Genomic DNA, 16612 nt, shown 5'->3' with positions numbered 1-16612 from the left:
TACTTTCACAAAGAAGTCTGTATATCTTCAAGAAAGATAGATTTTATTTTTTTTTTCATCACGCATTAATCCATTTATTTCAGGAAAAGCCTTTTTTTTAAAAATTAGCAATTGAAAAAAACAAAACAAAATAAAAACAACAAATGAAAATATAATGTTACATCCTCTTCAAATTCCTTTTTTCAGATAAAAAAAAAACACAAGTAGATCCTTGTTTTTATTCACAAATGCAGCAGTTTAAAAATTAAGGAGTTTTGACAAAATTATCACTTCTTATTAAATATTATTAGACCATATGCTATGTCAAAAAAAAAACACCTTTCAATATCGAACTTCTTAAAACATTGACACAGTGCTTTAGTGCATAACTGGGCACAAATGATTAGGTTAAAGAAATTACTGATACAAATCTAATGTTTTTAATGACAAAACATTTAACTAATGTCATTTGCCAATACTAGGCATGGATCCAAAACTCTCCTTGTCAACATATTGAATAATGAATAATGCCATAATTCATATTTGAATAATGCCTGTGTGAAAGCTGTTCAAGACTAATTGCTTTATCACTTTTCTCAGACCAAAATATTCTCAAGCCTCCTGCAACTGAGTAAAGTCTGGACCTTTACCAAGAAAAAAAAGCCTTGTTATACATATATACACTACACCTTCTCATTCATTGAATTATCTATTCAGCTAATCATGTGGCAGCAGCACAATGGATAAAATCATGTAGATACAGCTCAAGAGGTCATTCTGGCCAATGGAGATGTTGTTGATGGTGCTAGGTCAGGAGAGACCGAATTGACAACATTTTTGACATAACAAAAATTCACTTTGCTGAACAGATACGCACAATAAATCAAACATTGGGGAAGATTTGCTACAGCCATATTGGGTTTCCCTCCGTCTAGCCAAGAACAAGAAAATGAGACTACATTTGGCACAAACAAATAAAACTTAGGGTTTCGTTTGGGCTGCTTCAGATTCCTGTTCTTGGCTGCCATTAGTGAAGCCCAACTGTTGTAACCTGTCTGCATGATGTTATCTATTGCTGCCACATTGACATACTCTACTGGATCGCTGCAAGTATGAGCAGAAGTACACCTATTTAAGTGTATGACACAATCAGAAAACCACTTTAAAGAAAAACAAGAATAATGTAATTTTAGCACCTGACAATGATTGTACTGTGCTAGAGCATTAAGAGTGTTGGTCCCAAGAGCATGCTCTTTTACGGCCATGTGTCATTACAATATAATGTCATTACATTGTGCCTGTAAACATTTATCACTGACTTGTTTTCCTTTGTATAATTATGCAGTGAAAAAATCATTTATGTCCCAGGGAGTACAGAAAAATTATTGTAACATTTTAGCTTTTGCTAAATAGATGAATTTTATTCACTTGGGTGTGTAGTTTCATTTAATTCACAAGGTCATTCAGGAACAATGACTTTGAGAATAATCATATTACTTATTTGTGTCTCACTAACATTAACCTAATTAAAAGTCACTCTAAAGATCCCTGGGGCTATAAAACTTATAAAACACATCCTGATTCAATAAAGTTTCTAAAATATGCATTTAATATGTATCATATTCATATCAAGATATTTATCCCAGTGAAGGATTTATAGAAATATCCATCCAGTAGTTAAATATAATTGTCACATAATATAATACAATAATGTATTATGTCAGCCGACTATGTAAACACATTTTATTGGCGCAGCATCCCAGACAGCCTGGTTCTCACATCTCTAATACTATTACATCACTATTCTTTCTACAATTCAGCATGAGAGTCTCCTGATTTGTCCTGCTGATAACCTGGTGGTGGTACATGAAAGGATACATATGGACACCACTTAGTATTGAGACAAACCAGTCTTTGCAGAGTTGCAGAGTTGACAATGTTGAAGCCAGTCTGACCGCCAAACGTGCTGGGCTTCCAGTACTCGGGGGAACATATAGGGTTTCCCAAAAGACCTTTTAGGGAAAATGGAGCCCCCATTTCTACCATGCTCTGTCCAAATATGGTGCCAGGCCTTGTCTTCTCAAGCATCAAACCCACATAGAACTCCATCGCATCTACATCTCCATAGAGCTCTTCCAACTTACGGGCGGTCTCCTTATCAGCTAAAAAAGATTAAAAAAAATTTACTTGCCACAAATGGAGCATAAGATTGCAAGACTAGCAGGATGTGATATGATAAGCATTTTAGCTATGTATCTGCAATTTATAATTAAACAAAGTGGAATAGGCCAAAATTTATCTATTTTTATAAGAAAATAACTTAAATAAAGTTTTTTGTTGCTGTTGCTCAAATGTTTACTTTTAATACATAAGCTTTAATTGTAATTATTATTCGCCTTAAGCCCATATTATAATAAAGTTGCTGAGTAGCAAAATAATGGTCTGCTGCCACAGATTTTAATCTGTATTGCCATGTTCAGTAGTTACTTACAGGGAGGGTTTTTTACATCACTACAAAACTGTAGAGACTATAAAGTATAGCTTATTTATACACAGCATTATTACACAGCAACTTATTTGGATATTCTTTTGAAAATGTCGCCATTCTCTTTTATTTTTGCTTCATGAAAAAATGGATTTAAAAGAAATAAAGGCAATGGCATCCATCTATCTCCCTTTAACATAAAAAAGTCAGACACACAAATCGACAGACACACACACATACAGATAGAGAGATACACTACACGGACAAAAGTATTGGGGTGCCTTACATTACCAGCCATATGTGGTTCTACCCTGAACTGTTACCATAAATTTGGAGGCATAAAATTGTATAGGATGTCTTTTAACAAGGTAGCATTACCTCTTTTCTTGAACTAAAAGACACAAACCAGTCCCAACACAAGAATGCCACTGTGCACAAAGCCAGCTCGATGAAGATATGGTTTATGTGAGTTAGAGTGGAAGATCTTAAGTGGCCTGCTGACCTTGAAATGATTCGGAAGACTGACCACAACTCAGACCTACTCACCCTACATCAGCACCTGACTTTACTAAAATCCTTGTGGCTTAATGAGCACAAATCTCCCTAAGCACACGCCAAAATCTAGTGGAAGATATTCCCAGAAGAATGGAGGTTTTTTATAACAGAAAATGGAGAATAAATGTGGAGTGGTATGGTCGAAAAGCACATACGAATGTTATGGTCAGGTGTCAACAAACTTTTGTCATTATAATGTAGTTGGATAGAGTAATTGTATTTATCCTAGAAGTCCTCACGATTCAAAATATGGATCATGAATTCTTTTAAGTACATATATATGTAGAACCATGTCATAATATCAGCTGAATATCAGAATATTCTTTTGATATGAAATATAAGCACATAGGTGTATGTAAATACCTATAAATTCGTAGAATGATTTGTATGGCTTTAGGTTAAATCTTTTGCGGTACTCATTGAATGGCTGTAGCCGAAGTTCCCGAGATTCTTTAATGACTCCTTCAGCTACTCTGGCCACAATCTGTGGTAAATTATGACCACCTCCAATCTGAAAAAAAAAAAATTAATAAAGCACACATAGAACACTTGTAAATGAGAAGCATCTACTTTGCATATAACTGATAAGTCAGCAGGCTAAGTTTGTAATATAAAAAACTGCATTTACCCAATATTGGCTTTTACCAATTAAAAGCACATTATACAAGTGTCACAACAAATCCTGTTTAGCTTTAAAGAACAATCTAAAGCTACAGTTTTAGGGGAGAAGATGACAAAATGTTTCAGCTTCAGTTTTACACAGCCTATTCTATAAATAAATATACATTTAAAAAGATAAAAGACACCACTTCCTGTTGCAGACTGCTCATAATGTACACCAGCAAACTTGAAACTAAAATGTTCATTAAAATCTAGAATGTATGCTGTCACCAAATGAAATGTTGGTATGGAGCCTGTGACTAGATCATAACTGCTGTGTTAATTAAAGGGTATGTCTGTTCTAGTACAAAAACTGTGTTGACATACTTTTCCATTTTTCTCCATACTTTTCAAGTTCCTCCCAAGAATCACAGTCAGACTAGATATTTTGGGAGTGTGAGGGTGTTAAACTACAGGAAGCATGTGTTTTTTAATGTTTGTTGGCTGGTATTTCGATTTGGGTATATAAGGCTAAAAATCCTCAGTGTTTTCACAGAATATAATCTATGATTTTCAGTTTGGCTAAACTTTGTGGTTTTTAATAACCTTTATTTTTATTTTTGCTGTATTATGCAACACTTTAAGTTGTGTATAACTGTTAGCCCAATGTTGCAGTTGCTGTAATCGAATTTGTAAGAATACACCAAATTGGGTTTGCATTCTCATAGCTATTACTCTAATACGTGTGAAAAAATGGTTCAGTCCTGGTCTCAACAATTCAGACATTCACATCAGGACATCTCTAGGCATTAGGATAATAATATTCAGTTACAGCATAAAGGAATGTTTGTAATCTATATATACATGTACTATATATATATATATATATACACAAGACAGTGAAAATCTTTTCTTTGCATATTCCAGCTTGTCCAAAACCTGGGTCACATATAAAATGAAAGTGCATACACAGAGAATTTAATATACATTATACAGACAAAAGTACTAGGACACCTTACATTTCTAGCCATATGTGGTAACTGTCACCACAAAGTAAGAGACACACAATTGTATAGGAAGTCTTTTAACAAAGTAGTGTTCAAAAAGCACATATGAAGGTAGGTGTCCACAAACTTTTGTCCATATAGTGTACTTCCAAAAGAGTTTATAGATATTAATTTACAGATGGACCACATTCACAGTTTTGTTACAATTGAATAAATACTAATGTGTTAATATACTATTTGTTACAATTAAATATATGATATTATGTCTTACAAGTTGAAACATCCATACATAGGTTTGTTCAAATGTAGCAATAATTTCCTAAGCACCCTGTTTTCCCCATCATCACTAAACAAGAAGATTCATGTTAATAATATGAACAGCTGAAGCAACGGTTTTGGGGAAAGAGCACGTAGCACTTTGGTTTCACATAGTCTATTTCATAAATAAACACATTTCAAAAAGACAAAATACAACACTTCCTTTTTGAGACTATGCAACATTGCACCAATTATGTTCTTAAAGACCACAATGCGAATCAAAATCTACAGGTTATTCTTATGTCAAATTAAAAAAATGTCTAAACCAATACCATAAAACCTGACTGAAAGTGTAAATAAAACCACTCTTGTCAAACTTCCTAGATTGAAAATAAACATAAATTGATTTATCTTTACTTAAAGTCAAAAGAGATGCAAATTTCACCTGTCCTGCTGGCTGAACTGAGAAAGCCTGAACCAGTTTCTCCACTCCATAGTGAGTCAGTAAGGAGGTGTTGAACATGAACTCAGAATAGGGAATCTCTCTTCCATCAATAAAGAAGCTGTTGGGCATTAATGGATGCCAATGGTAAAGATGGTTAAACTCAACGGCAATGCGGTTCTGGTACTGGAACTGGGACTTAAAGAGCAGGGTTGGATCAAACTTCAGCTTTAGTTGGTAGCCACTTAGGTGCTGTACATAATCCTCAATCACTATCCGGATCGTTTCACCTGGAAAGCAAGCAAATTTAAGAAAACATTTTATGAAAAATGATACAAAAAGTACTGAAAGTATCTCTGGGTATTTTCTTGTAGAGCTTTCTGATCAGGGGGTTTCTCAATATGGTCTAGACCACCTCCTGTTTTTCAGCCAAACAAAATGATAAATTCAACTGCTGACTTAGCCATAGAATACATTTTAAAATTGTACAACATAGTCAATGATCAAAAACAGCCTTTATTTGTGACATATACATTACAGGACAGTGAAATTCTTTTCTTTGCATATCCCAGCTTGTTCAGAACCTGGGGTCAGAGTACAGGGTCAACCATGATAAAAAGCCTTTGGAGCACAGAGGGCTTTTCTCAAGGGCCCAACCTTGAGAAAGGTCCCAATCCCAGGGCTTAACCTCCCAGCCTTCCGACCAGTAGCCGGCACCTTAACCACAGAGTTACCACTGTCCAATGTCATGAAATTTCCAGCACAACTATGTTTCTTTAAACATGCAAAAATCTTTAAACTAGACCTTAACATATAGAGACTGGAAAACTTGGGGCAAAGTTTCCTTTTCTTTCAGCCTTTGTGTGGGAACCAACAATCACCATAGCGCACACACATTTTTTATGTACAGACATCTTAAACATGTTTTTGCAGTTATTGTGTTTTTTTTCCTAGTGCACTTTGGTGTAAATAAGGTAACAATGGCAACCTTGTTATTAGCTGTCCTGGCCTGCTCTTCCCTCACAAAAATCTTCATAAACTGACTACGGGGGTGTGATTCCTTCCCAAATGGTCCTTTGTTTTTTGTTCTAGTCACACTGCACTATGCTCCCTCAGATCTTCTAGCAGATCTTTCTCAACTTGTTCCACTATCTCTCAGGGTAAAATGTAAGTATAAAACAAGACTCTTTTCTGTTCTAGCACTGAGGTGCTGGAATGAACTTGCCCTAGATGTCCGAACAACCAAGTCACTGGCTATCTTCAAATGACAGGTGAAGCCCTACCTCTTCCTGGAACAATCAAACTAGCATTTATTTTCCCAGTTTGTTATATATATATATATATATATATATATATATATATATATATATATATACCTTTTCTATAATTCCTCCCAACATGGTTTTAGTGTTTTGGTATTCTAAGTTTGAAACCTAGTGATCCAGTGTTAATTCATTCATTGATAGAGATTTCAAAGAGCTTTTGTACCTTGCTCTTGATAAGGGCATCTGCTAAATGCTGTCAATGTTAATGTTATTAGCACTTAACAATAAGTTCTGCTAAAAAAAAAAAAAACACAACTTCACCTATAATAATAAGTCTGGTGGTCTGAAATAGTTGCTCATCTCCCCAGGTGGGATGCTCTTTCTTTAAGATGTCACACACACGGTTGTGTTCACGTAGCCACAGGGTGGCATACATGCTCAATCCTGGCAAGAGGCCAAACACCTCCTGACCAATAGCCATTTGATTTTCGGGTGGAACGGATGGAGGGTAATGCATGTTCACGTTGGTTTCTGCCACTGTAGGTGGGTACATCTCCCCATTTATCATCTGCCAACACAGGACATTGTAAAACAGCAGTTAAAATAAACCAATAAATGGTGCCATGGCTGGTTTTTCTTTTTCTGCAAAATGTGCAAGAATTTCAAGCTTCCTTTTAAAACGTAATTACTGTATTCTGCATGCTCATCTCCAAGACACATAATATACGGACCTACCAACTGGTAAATAAGCCTTTTCTAAGAAAAGGGGGAAGCAAAGCATTACATGGGTGTAGAAACCTTCCTTCGTCCTTCTTATCTTATGATTCATTCAAACACTTATGCAACATTAATCTCCATGCCTTAGAAAAAAGTATAACCATATCTTCAGATATCACTAGCTGAACATGTGGCATCAGAAAAAACATTCTCCTGATTAAAATCTCTACAGGATTTGGTTGTATCAACAAAAAGTTAGAAGAAATAAATAAGAGCAAAAAAAAAAAAGATGTAAGACCATGCCAATTTTACAGCAGTAGCGGTACCTGGTACTTTAGCTTCCCATCTTTGTGAAGTCTGAGACTCAGCTGCCGTTCAAGGTTATCTCCATAGACATGGCCAGCATCTACCTATTTATAAAATAAAATAAGTATTTTCAATGCTAATTTTCAATAGACTTTTTGACTATAAAAATTATATCCAAATTAACTAACTCTGACTGTTTTCTACTTTCTGGAAGAACTCACCCCATGACCTAGACCTTTGGTAAAACCAAGCCCCATCCGATTGTGGGTTTTGAAGAACTGGTGAGTGAAATGCTGAGCAAAAAAGCCAAACATTAAATTTGTACCCTGGGGGTCTGGCCTAAATTCTCGCCTCACAAGGAATTTCTCTACCAAATGTTTGGGATCAGGAAGCTCCTTTTTTCCTGCAGAGAGAAAATAAATTAACAGTTTTTAAAAGTATTAAATTACTTTAGTAGTGTACTCTGTAAATACATTTAACTGCTATTAATTGATATTTATTCTTACTGACTACCCTACCTTTGGTACCCATAGGTGTTGGACAGTCAAGCGGCACTGGAGGTAGAAGTCGGGTGTAATAAGTGCTATTATAATAGGATTCCCAGTTCAGGTAGCCATACTTTGAGTTATAAGTAGGAGGGCTGGGAATCAGGTCGGATCGCACTGTGAGACACAGGAGACAGGGTTATAACTTCGGCTGCTACTAACAATCAATTTGATAATCGAATACTTGAATAATTATTTTCCGATTAATCCGTTGTTGTTTTACATCTGAACTTTTTTTTATTTAGACGTTTTGCTTATTATATCTATATAAACTCTAATTCAGGGTATTTATGTATAAAAGTGTACTTATTAACTTTAACTATGTTTAATTTTGACATTTTATAAAGCTTATAGTAGCTGCTTGTTGACCAGTGCAGAGGATTTCTCCTCTAACAAATTGACTCATAATGGATTGTTTCTTTCTGTTAAGAAAAACTAACAAAAAAAGCATTTGAGTACACAAGGTGAAGCAATTTGAGTAAATCAACATTTGTATTGTTTTTAATGATAACTGCAGATGGCTGACAACCAGGCTTAAAAAATCTATACAAAATATAATACAACTTTTTTGTATAATAATTAAATGACAAATCATAAAAAAGCATAAAAAACAAGCATTAGAATGTAGAGTAAAAACGCAGTTAATCACGTTTAAAAACAGATATGTTACAAAGTTACAAAGAGTTTATACAATAGCACGTCATTAATCTATACCATTTTCACATGGTGAGGATTCTACAGGATTTTTGCTTACCGTGCTGATGTTTCGCCTTTATTCGGGTGCACACTTTTACCTGCTGCAGTTCGACCCTGTACTCTCCATCATTTTGTTAACTGCTGTGTTAACTCACCATCACGCTAACCCTTAACTTGAGCAGCCCACCAATTCTTTAACGTCATTCATTGATAACAAATTTCATTACCGATTATTATCGATTAGTTGTTGCAGCCTTAGTTATAACAATGTGAATACTATCTACAAAGTCACACCTCACTCTGTGGCTTATGTTATGTCGGGTTTACAGTTCCTTTGCAAAACCATTTTCTTCCGCTGAAATTGCTCTCGTTTAATAGACCTTGAAAGGTTGGAGCATATTTTGGAGCCTGCCATGAACACATGTTAAAGTTCTTCCTTTAGGCTTTGCTAAAACTCTGTATCAATATAACACATTGTGTGTATGCCATTATCATTTGAATTTATTTTACACTTCTTTTTTTACATTTTCGTTCACACTTGACTGTTCACACAGACTGGTTTTAAGTCATTGTTTGACTATATGACTCACTGGACTGATTTGACATTACAGCTCTCTGGTGAACAACTCTGAAAGGTTAGTTTAGAGTGAATATATGAAGGCTTACATGCCAACAACCCTTGGCAGCAGCAGGGAGATGTGAGGAATTTGAAGACTTTCTGCGGACTACACGAGTAACCATAACAACGGGGGGCTTGAAAGACCCTGTACACTGCATTACAGGAACTGATAAAGCGAGTCTTAGCCTGAGCGAATATTAGCAGGATGTTCTGTCTGTGGGGATTTTCTTAACAGATCTGTAGCATGCACACAAAAAAGATTGAGAATTATTCTACTTAAATTCGAAGCTGCGAAACGAGAGAGAAGTCAAGCAAGCTGAGAAAACATTGTAAACATTTCATGCATACTTGTTTCCTTATGTACACATAGGCCCCTACTTTGTTGATGTTCAGTTCTTTATCTCCTAAGTGAAGTTGTCTGTCTTCAGGCAAACTGACATACTGTCTAATGTAGTTCTTCTTTTTTTAAAACCATTCTGTATCATAGTCAGAGCATATGGAAGCGATACATGAACCCTAATGCAGATTATTAAAAATGGTGAATCTGCATTTCTCAGTATTAGTGTTCGGTTTCATGGTTAGATTGTGTTAGATTGTGAGCACAACTCTGAACAGCAGCATCGTGAGAAATCAACACCCTTAAGTTATATCAGCTCTCTTACACTTCAGTTATCTCAGCTCCTCCTCTTTTCTTGGTACGATTTTAAGGGCAGTTTTTTTATCACCTTAGTAAAATGTTTTCAGACAATTTACAACTGTAAATGATACCTAAACACACACACACACACACACACACACACACACACACACACACACACCTATTATATAAACATAAATATATATACACTCAAAAAAAATTCGAGACATGGTCTTGCCTACACAGGAATATTAAAGAATGTTGATCAGTGTGGGGTAGTATGCTGCAATTTGCTAAATAATTTAAACTTTACAGGTTATATGTATGTAGCAGCGGGCACATGCACGAGCACCAGTTTACGAGTGGATGACTGAGCCGGATGCGCTCCATTTCAATGTCTGATGATGTCAAAAAAAAGCTTAAAAATCTAAAATTGGTCTTTAAAACACCAAAAAAAAAAATAGAAAAAGATACACGCTCTAACATTGAGACAACTGAACTCTGTCAACCACTGGTCAGAGTAAGGCATCTCAGAAGGCAGGAGATGTGTAATGTACATCCTGACAGCTCTTAATGTTTCATACAGCATATACACTGTTACGTTTGCCTGCCATGCGAGACTTAAAATAATATTTCTTTTGTTGTATCGAAATCGTCATCAGTCGAAAAAGTCCAGCCATCGTAACTTATATAGCATTTGGCAGACACGCTTTTCCAGAGCAAAAGTGTCAAGGGCCTTAAACTTGTGACCTTCTGATCCAGAGGCCAATGCCTTAACCATTGAGCAACTGTACCACCTCCCTTCCACTTATATCTTAAATCAATAACTTGAATGAATAAATAAATGTTTGAATGAATGAATTAGCAAGCAACACTAATATAGCTCACCAACTATGCTAAATTATTAGAAGTCAAATCAGCCTAAAATATTAATACATTTATGTTATTCATTGTTTTCTTCTGTTACATAAAAGAAGCACAATACTTCATCAGGCCACTGTTGAATGCTGTGAGGCATTCAACAAGCAGACATTTTAAAACGAAGTGGGGTTTTTTTTCATCGCTTGTCATTTTCATCACTGAACAATAAAACATTACAGAAGTCTGATATGCTTCTATGTATGAGACCCAGATTATGATTTAACCACATAAATAAATGGAGCAAACCAGATTCCCAGCTTCACAAATGCAGCAATGAGGAAGGATATGACTAAGCTGACTTTTGCAAACATTGAAGGTTGCATTTATGTTCATCAGCTGTGAAGCATCTGTCCACTGCAACATAAATACGTACTGACCACAAAATGTTTAAATAGCATTCATCAACTGGATTTCACATTAAATATGATTAGATATGACATTAGATAATAATGACATCAGAATATCCTGTACCACTAGGGGTTGCATTCAGTCAAAATGGGTGCACTGACTATTTCATCCAGAAGGAAAGAGAGAACAGTGAAAAGTTTTTAAACAACCTACCTGTGAGGACTTTATACATGATCCAATCTCTCAAGAAGGTTTTATTGATGAAGCTCCATAGCCAGTAAAAATGGGTCAGGATGTAATGGATGACATCAGGATTTGGCCTCAAGAGCTCAATGACCCTGGACAAGAGCTCAGCTTTAAGGACAAGAAAAAAGAAACAAATCATTTTGAGATACGCACAGGCCTGTAGTGTGATAAATAACATCTAAACCTCTTCTTCTTCTTCTTTTTCTTTAGATTCTCCCATTAGGGGTCGCCACAGCGGCTCATCCGTCTCCACACCCGCCTGTCCTCTACATCTGCCTCTGTCACACCAACTACCTGCATGTCTTCCTTCACCACATCCATGAACCTCCTCCTCGGTCTTCCTCTTTTCCTTCTTCCTGGTAGCTCCATCCTCAACATTCTTCTACCGATATACCCCACGTCCCTCCTCTGCACATGTCCAACCCATCTCAATCTCGCCTCCCTCACCTTGTCTCCAAAACGTCCTACATGCGCCGTCCCTCTAATAAACTCATTCTAATCCTGTCCATCGTCGTCACTCCCAACGAAAACCTCAACATCTTCAGCTCTGCTACCTCCAGCTTCACCTCCTGTCTTTTACTCAATGCCACTGTCTCTAAACCATACAACATCGCAGGTCTCACCACAGTCCTATAAACTTTCACTTTCACTCACAGATACTCTTCTATCACAAATCACTCTTGCTATCACTCTTCTCCACCCACTCCACCGTGCCTGCACTCTTTTCTTCACTTCTCTAACACACTCTCCATTACTTTATAAATAACATCTAAACCACTGATATGTACAATTTGTAATTTGCTTGAAATTGTTTTCAGACGTAAGAAATTTTATGTGAACACCTGAAATCTGGGTCCAGCTTTTCCACAGCATAAACATGTAAATAGTAGCTGATGATGTGGCTATTGGAATGATTACTCTACACAATAATACAATTCTGTAATGCTATAATTTAAGTTGAGGTAAAATGTATAAATGAAATGTGTTTAAACTACAAGTGATTTTTAAATTATAATGAAAAAGCTTATACTACTATTTCCGCTTGTGTTTAAACTTCAACAGATTTGAACAACAGACAAGTTTAATTGAATCATTGATGCTACTGTAAGAATCCTAAAAGGCATTGCATTTTTAATGATTTTACTGTATAAACTCTCAAATGATTTTTACTCACTAAACTGTCTAATTACCAAATCAGCCAATAGTAAAACATAATAGGGATTATTTTTGTTTTAGGAACAGTGCATTGATTTACCTTAGTTTTTGCTCTCTAGTTTTAGAATTTCTAATCCTGCCAGTGTACTCTTGGTGATATACCAAGTCCAGCAGGAGTTACATGCTGTTTGTTTCTGGTTCTAAGCATTGTATTGTTACTGAAACCGCATAGAAGGTGTGAACACTCAATAAGTCTGAAGAAGAAACCACACAGATGCTATTACTGCTGTTTTGTTCTAACACTCAGTCTTTATTTGTCTTGTGCAAAAATTAAATTCTTCATTTAGTCACAAATGTAATGTTATATAAAACACAAAGAACTACATAAGTTACAGAGGTAATGTTACATAATTGCATTTTTTAAGAAATATAGAATTGCATATTTTTATCTAATCAAATGGTTTATCTTCAACCAAACAAATCACACCCTCCCTACCCCGTAAGTATAATCATGTCTGTCTGATCAAAAACACACCCCCATCCATTTGAATCCAGCAGTTACATAAAATCCATGGGAACAACCTGTACTACATTTTCAGAGTTTATAGTAACTAGATTTCTCCTCAGGCAACAGAATATTCCCTCTATTTCCATGACTTTCCATTAGCCCCAAAGAGATAATGTTGCCAAGCTCAGTTTCAGACCTACAGACACAGCTGCTGCTATCTAGAGCTCTTACACAACTAATCTGAAATTCTTAGTCTGTGTGTGCTGTCCAACACTGTCTTTAGAGGATTTACAACTCATACCAAAATGTTAAGAATCCATTATTTAGCTTTTGATCGTAAAAAATATTAATCACTGAAGAATGAATGTAATAGTGCATACAATGCAGTGGTATGAGCCGCTAGAGACTAACTGCTGGTAAACTAAGCACTGCAACTCGAACTCCAACAACTATGCTTGTAAGGTGTGTACATGTTTTACTTCTAGTTGTTCACGTGCATAATTTTGTTTGCTACAGACACTACAGTAAGACTCAAATCAATGTGTTTTGGGCATAATGTTTGTTTTAAAGTGTTAAGTTATATTAAAGCTATCCTTATATGTTGAAAAGTAAGCACATTGATCATATACTCTATGAAATTAGACCTAATCCAGTAACTATTCAGTCTTTTTTTATAAAAAATAACAACATATGTATGTATATGTGTATATTTATATAAATGTGTTAATCCAACGAAAAACAGGATCTAAAACAAATCAAAACAGGAACAGTAGAAAATAAAATAAAGGTTTACTTACGGGTAGTGCAATTTTTCCCATAGTACCCAGTTCTGGTGCAGTCACATTGGTATTGGTCTAGTTCATATCGCACACAGATTCCCCGGTTTTGACATGGGTAGTAGCAACAAGGATTCACTGTGAACAAAGACAAATATATATATATATATATATATATATATATATATATATATATATATATATATATATATATATATATACTGTATATTCATGAATTTTATGTATAAAACAAAAGTTCTTGAAACAATTGCTTTTTGTGATATATGTCCTTTTTTTAACTTTATTGTTTTTTGCGAAACATGAATCTTGAATTCCCATGAAGAACATATTGCATTTGTTCATCTACTTGGTAAAGCAGCAGGCCTCGAGGACGTTACCGCTGTCCAAATACACTTGGTTGGTCCGCTTATTTCAACATTAACATGTTAAAAAATGTAACATAAACATAACTGACCCTAATAAAGATATATGACTCAAACAATTTAATCTCTTGCCATTGTTATATAACTTCCTCTCTCTGCTTTAATGATTGGCATAATCCTAAAATAACATAACCTCTAAATGAATTGTGGTTTTATGTATTACATGAGAGATAACCAGACTATACAGTTTGTCCAAGAATAATAGAAATAGTTCCCACGATCAATTCAAGCGAAAATTTTCACAGGAACTCAACTCTAGACATGTGTTTTGTGATAAGTGCTGCTAACTTCTGCGCTGAAGTCACATGGCACAGTGAATGAATTTTGTGGCAAATTTACAGCTGCTTTGATACCTCCTCCTGGTAGTACTCTCTTTGTGTAAGATAAATAAGATTGAGTGCTAAAGATACAATACAATTTTTTTTTTTTTACAAGACAATACCGGACCACCAAAGTCCTACTAAAGATTCATTACATTCATGCCCAGGGCAATTTTAGTGTAGCTAATCTACTTCCAGGAATGTTTTCTGCTATGTGATATGCAGCATAATCCACACTACCATATGCCCTTCTGACAGGAACTCTAAAAGATTACTTCATGCAGCTTTATTACACATTCACAGCCATTACACATTAACAGCTGTAAATTACTCGCAAGTAGCCAGGAAAAAAAGGAATGGAAATCCAGGACCCTCCTCCCCCCCAACACCTACCATCCTCACCACCACACCCCACCCACCCCCAATGAATTGCAGCTGCCTAACATCAGCTGATAGAAAGTTTGATAAGGCCTGTTACACAATTGCAAGCTTCAAGTAAAAAAATATATTTCCATGTACCATTAACCACACAAAGAATACATTAATGAACGTTTTTTTTATGTATTGGCTTTTCTACAACCCTTTAGGGGGTTTACTGGGTGACTTGATATAGTAGTGAGAAAGTAGACTGTCAGACACTGATGATCTCAGCCGGCTCACTCAAGACCAGGCATGCTCTTTCTCATGCATACCGACAGAGGGTTAAAAAAGGAGTTTTATTTAAGACAACAAAGTTTATAAGCACAAGATCACACAAACCTATCATTAATTATTAACTGTTTCCAAGGTTTTAATAAACAACCTGTAATCCTATTGTGTAAGTGTTTTCCCAAAACTGGGAATTTTCCTGTTTGTTTTTTGCCCCCATTGTGTCTAAAGTGAAATATTCTTTCAAAAAAAAGATGCAAGTTACACTGATACAAGCATGTTCTCCATGTCGCAATAATACATGAGACTTGGAGGCATTACCATTTTTTTATTCTTTCTATTCTTGCATGATATTTTGTTCTCCACGCAGCTATAAACAGGACACTTAAAGGTATTACCACTTGGACACTTACTACTATTTGCTGGAGAAGAGTTTTCTTCTTCACCGTTGGATAATGTCCATTCCTGCACCAGAGTGCACAACCACACGAGGAGAAAACTGCTTAATGCTGAAGAAGAAAAAGAGGAAGCACAAAGGGGGTTGTTATATACATTTACAGAACAACCACACAAAGAACTTCTCAAAACTTACTTTTCATTGTAGAGGAACAGTAAAAAGAGCGATTCCGACAGCTGAAGTTTCTCTCATAAGCAGCGTAGTGGAATGGATGGCCAAGCCAAGTGCGGTATTCTGTGCGTAAATACGCATGCGTTTGTTCTCAGCCCTGCGCTTTCTTTCCCTTGCACTTCTGCTGACTATGAGATCGGAGATGCTTAACCGAGCTGAGTAAAGGCGGTTTGCGGAAAAAAAAACAGCTGGCAAATACCCAACCTTCTTCAAAAGCAAAGATAAACTTTTACCTCCTCCCAAGCTGAGAAGCTCATTGCGCATGCAATACATTCATATTTAAACCGCATCCACACACTGCGATTAAAGCTCGAAAGATAAGTGTCGGGTTACAGGGCAGCCTCGAAATTAGAGCATTTTTAGCGCCACCATGCGACCTGTTTTTGCTATTTCTTGCACCGAGGTTTTGTTTATGTCATTGATGCATAATGACCTAGTAAACATTTCATATCACTAATTGTTGCATTACAATTTTTGAGCAAACACATTTCCGTCGATTAAAGCAAGA

At 35.8% G+C, this 16612-nt stretch overlaps 1 protein-coding gene across 1 annotated transcript; it reads right to left on the bottom strand.

Moving 5' to 3' along the window:
- Positions 1–64: 64 nt before the first annotated feature.
- ptgs1 (prostaglandin-endoperoxide synthase 1) lies at positions 65–16397 on the bottom strand. Its single transcript, XM_046842001.1, has 11 exons — positions 16069–16397; positions 15890–15985; positions 14087–14203; positions 11594–11734; positions 8133–8276; positions 7836–8017; positions 7635–7718; positions 6913–7159; positions 5330–5616; positions 3383–3530; positions 65–2141 (listed from the first exon to the last, which is right to left on the bottom strand). The coding sequence occupies exons 1-11, from the start codon at positions 16073–16075 to the stop codon at positions 1789–1791; spliced, it is 1806 nt and encodes a 601-aa protein (XP_046697957.1). The 5' UTR covers positions 16076–16397; the 3' UTR covers positions 65–1788.
- Positions 16398–16612: the final 215 nt, after the last annotated feature.

Source organism: Silurus meridionalis, chromosome 27 (genome assembly GCF_014805685.1).
Source record: "Silurus meridionalis isolate SWU-2019-XX chromosome 27, ASM1480568v1, whole genome shotgun sequence".
In the NCBI taxonomy this organism is placed as follows: domain Eukaryota; kingdom Metazoa; phylum Chordata; class Actinopteri; order Siluriformes; family Siluridae; genus Silurus; species Silurus meridionalis.
This window is presented reverse-complemented; position numbering and strand designations above follow the sequence as displayed.

Coding starts and splice junctions, on each gene's coding strand:
- ptgs1 (XM_046842001.1), bottom strand. Junction 14,204..15,889: donor CTCTTCTCCAGCAAATAGTA/GTAAGTGTCCAA, acceptor CTTTGTTCACAG/TGAATCCTTGTTGCTACTAC. Junction 5,617..6,912: donor CACCAGACTTATTATTATAG/GTGAAGTTGTGT, acceptor CTTGCTTTCCAG/GTGAAACGATCCGGATAGTG.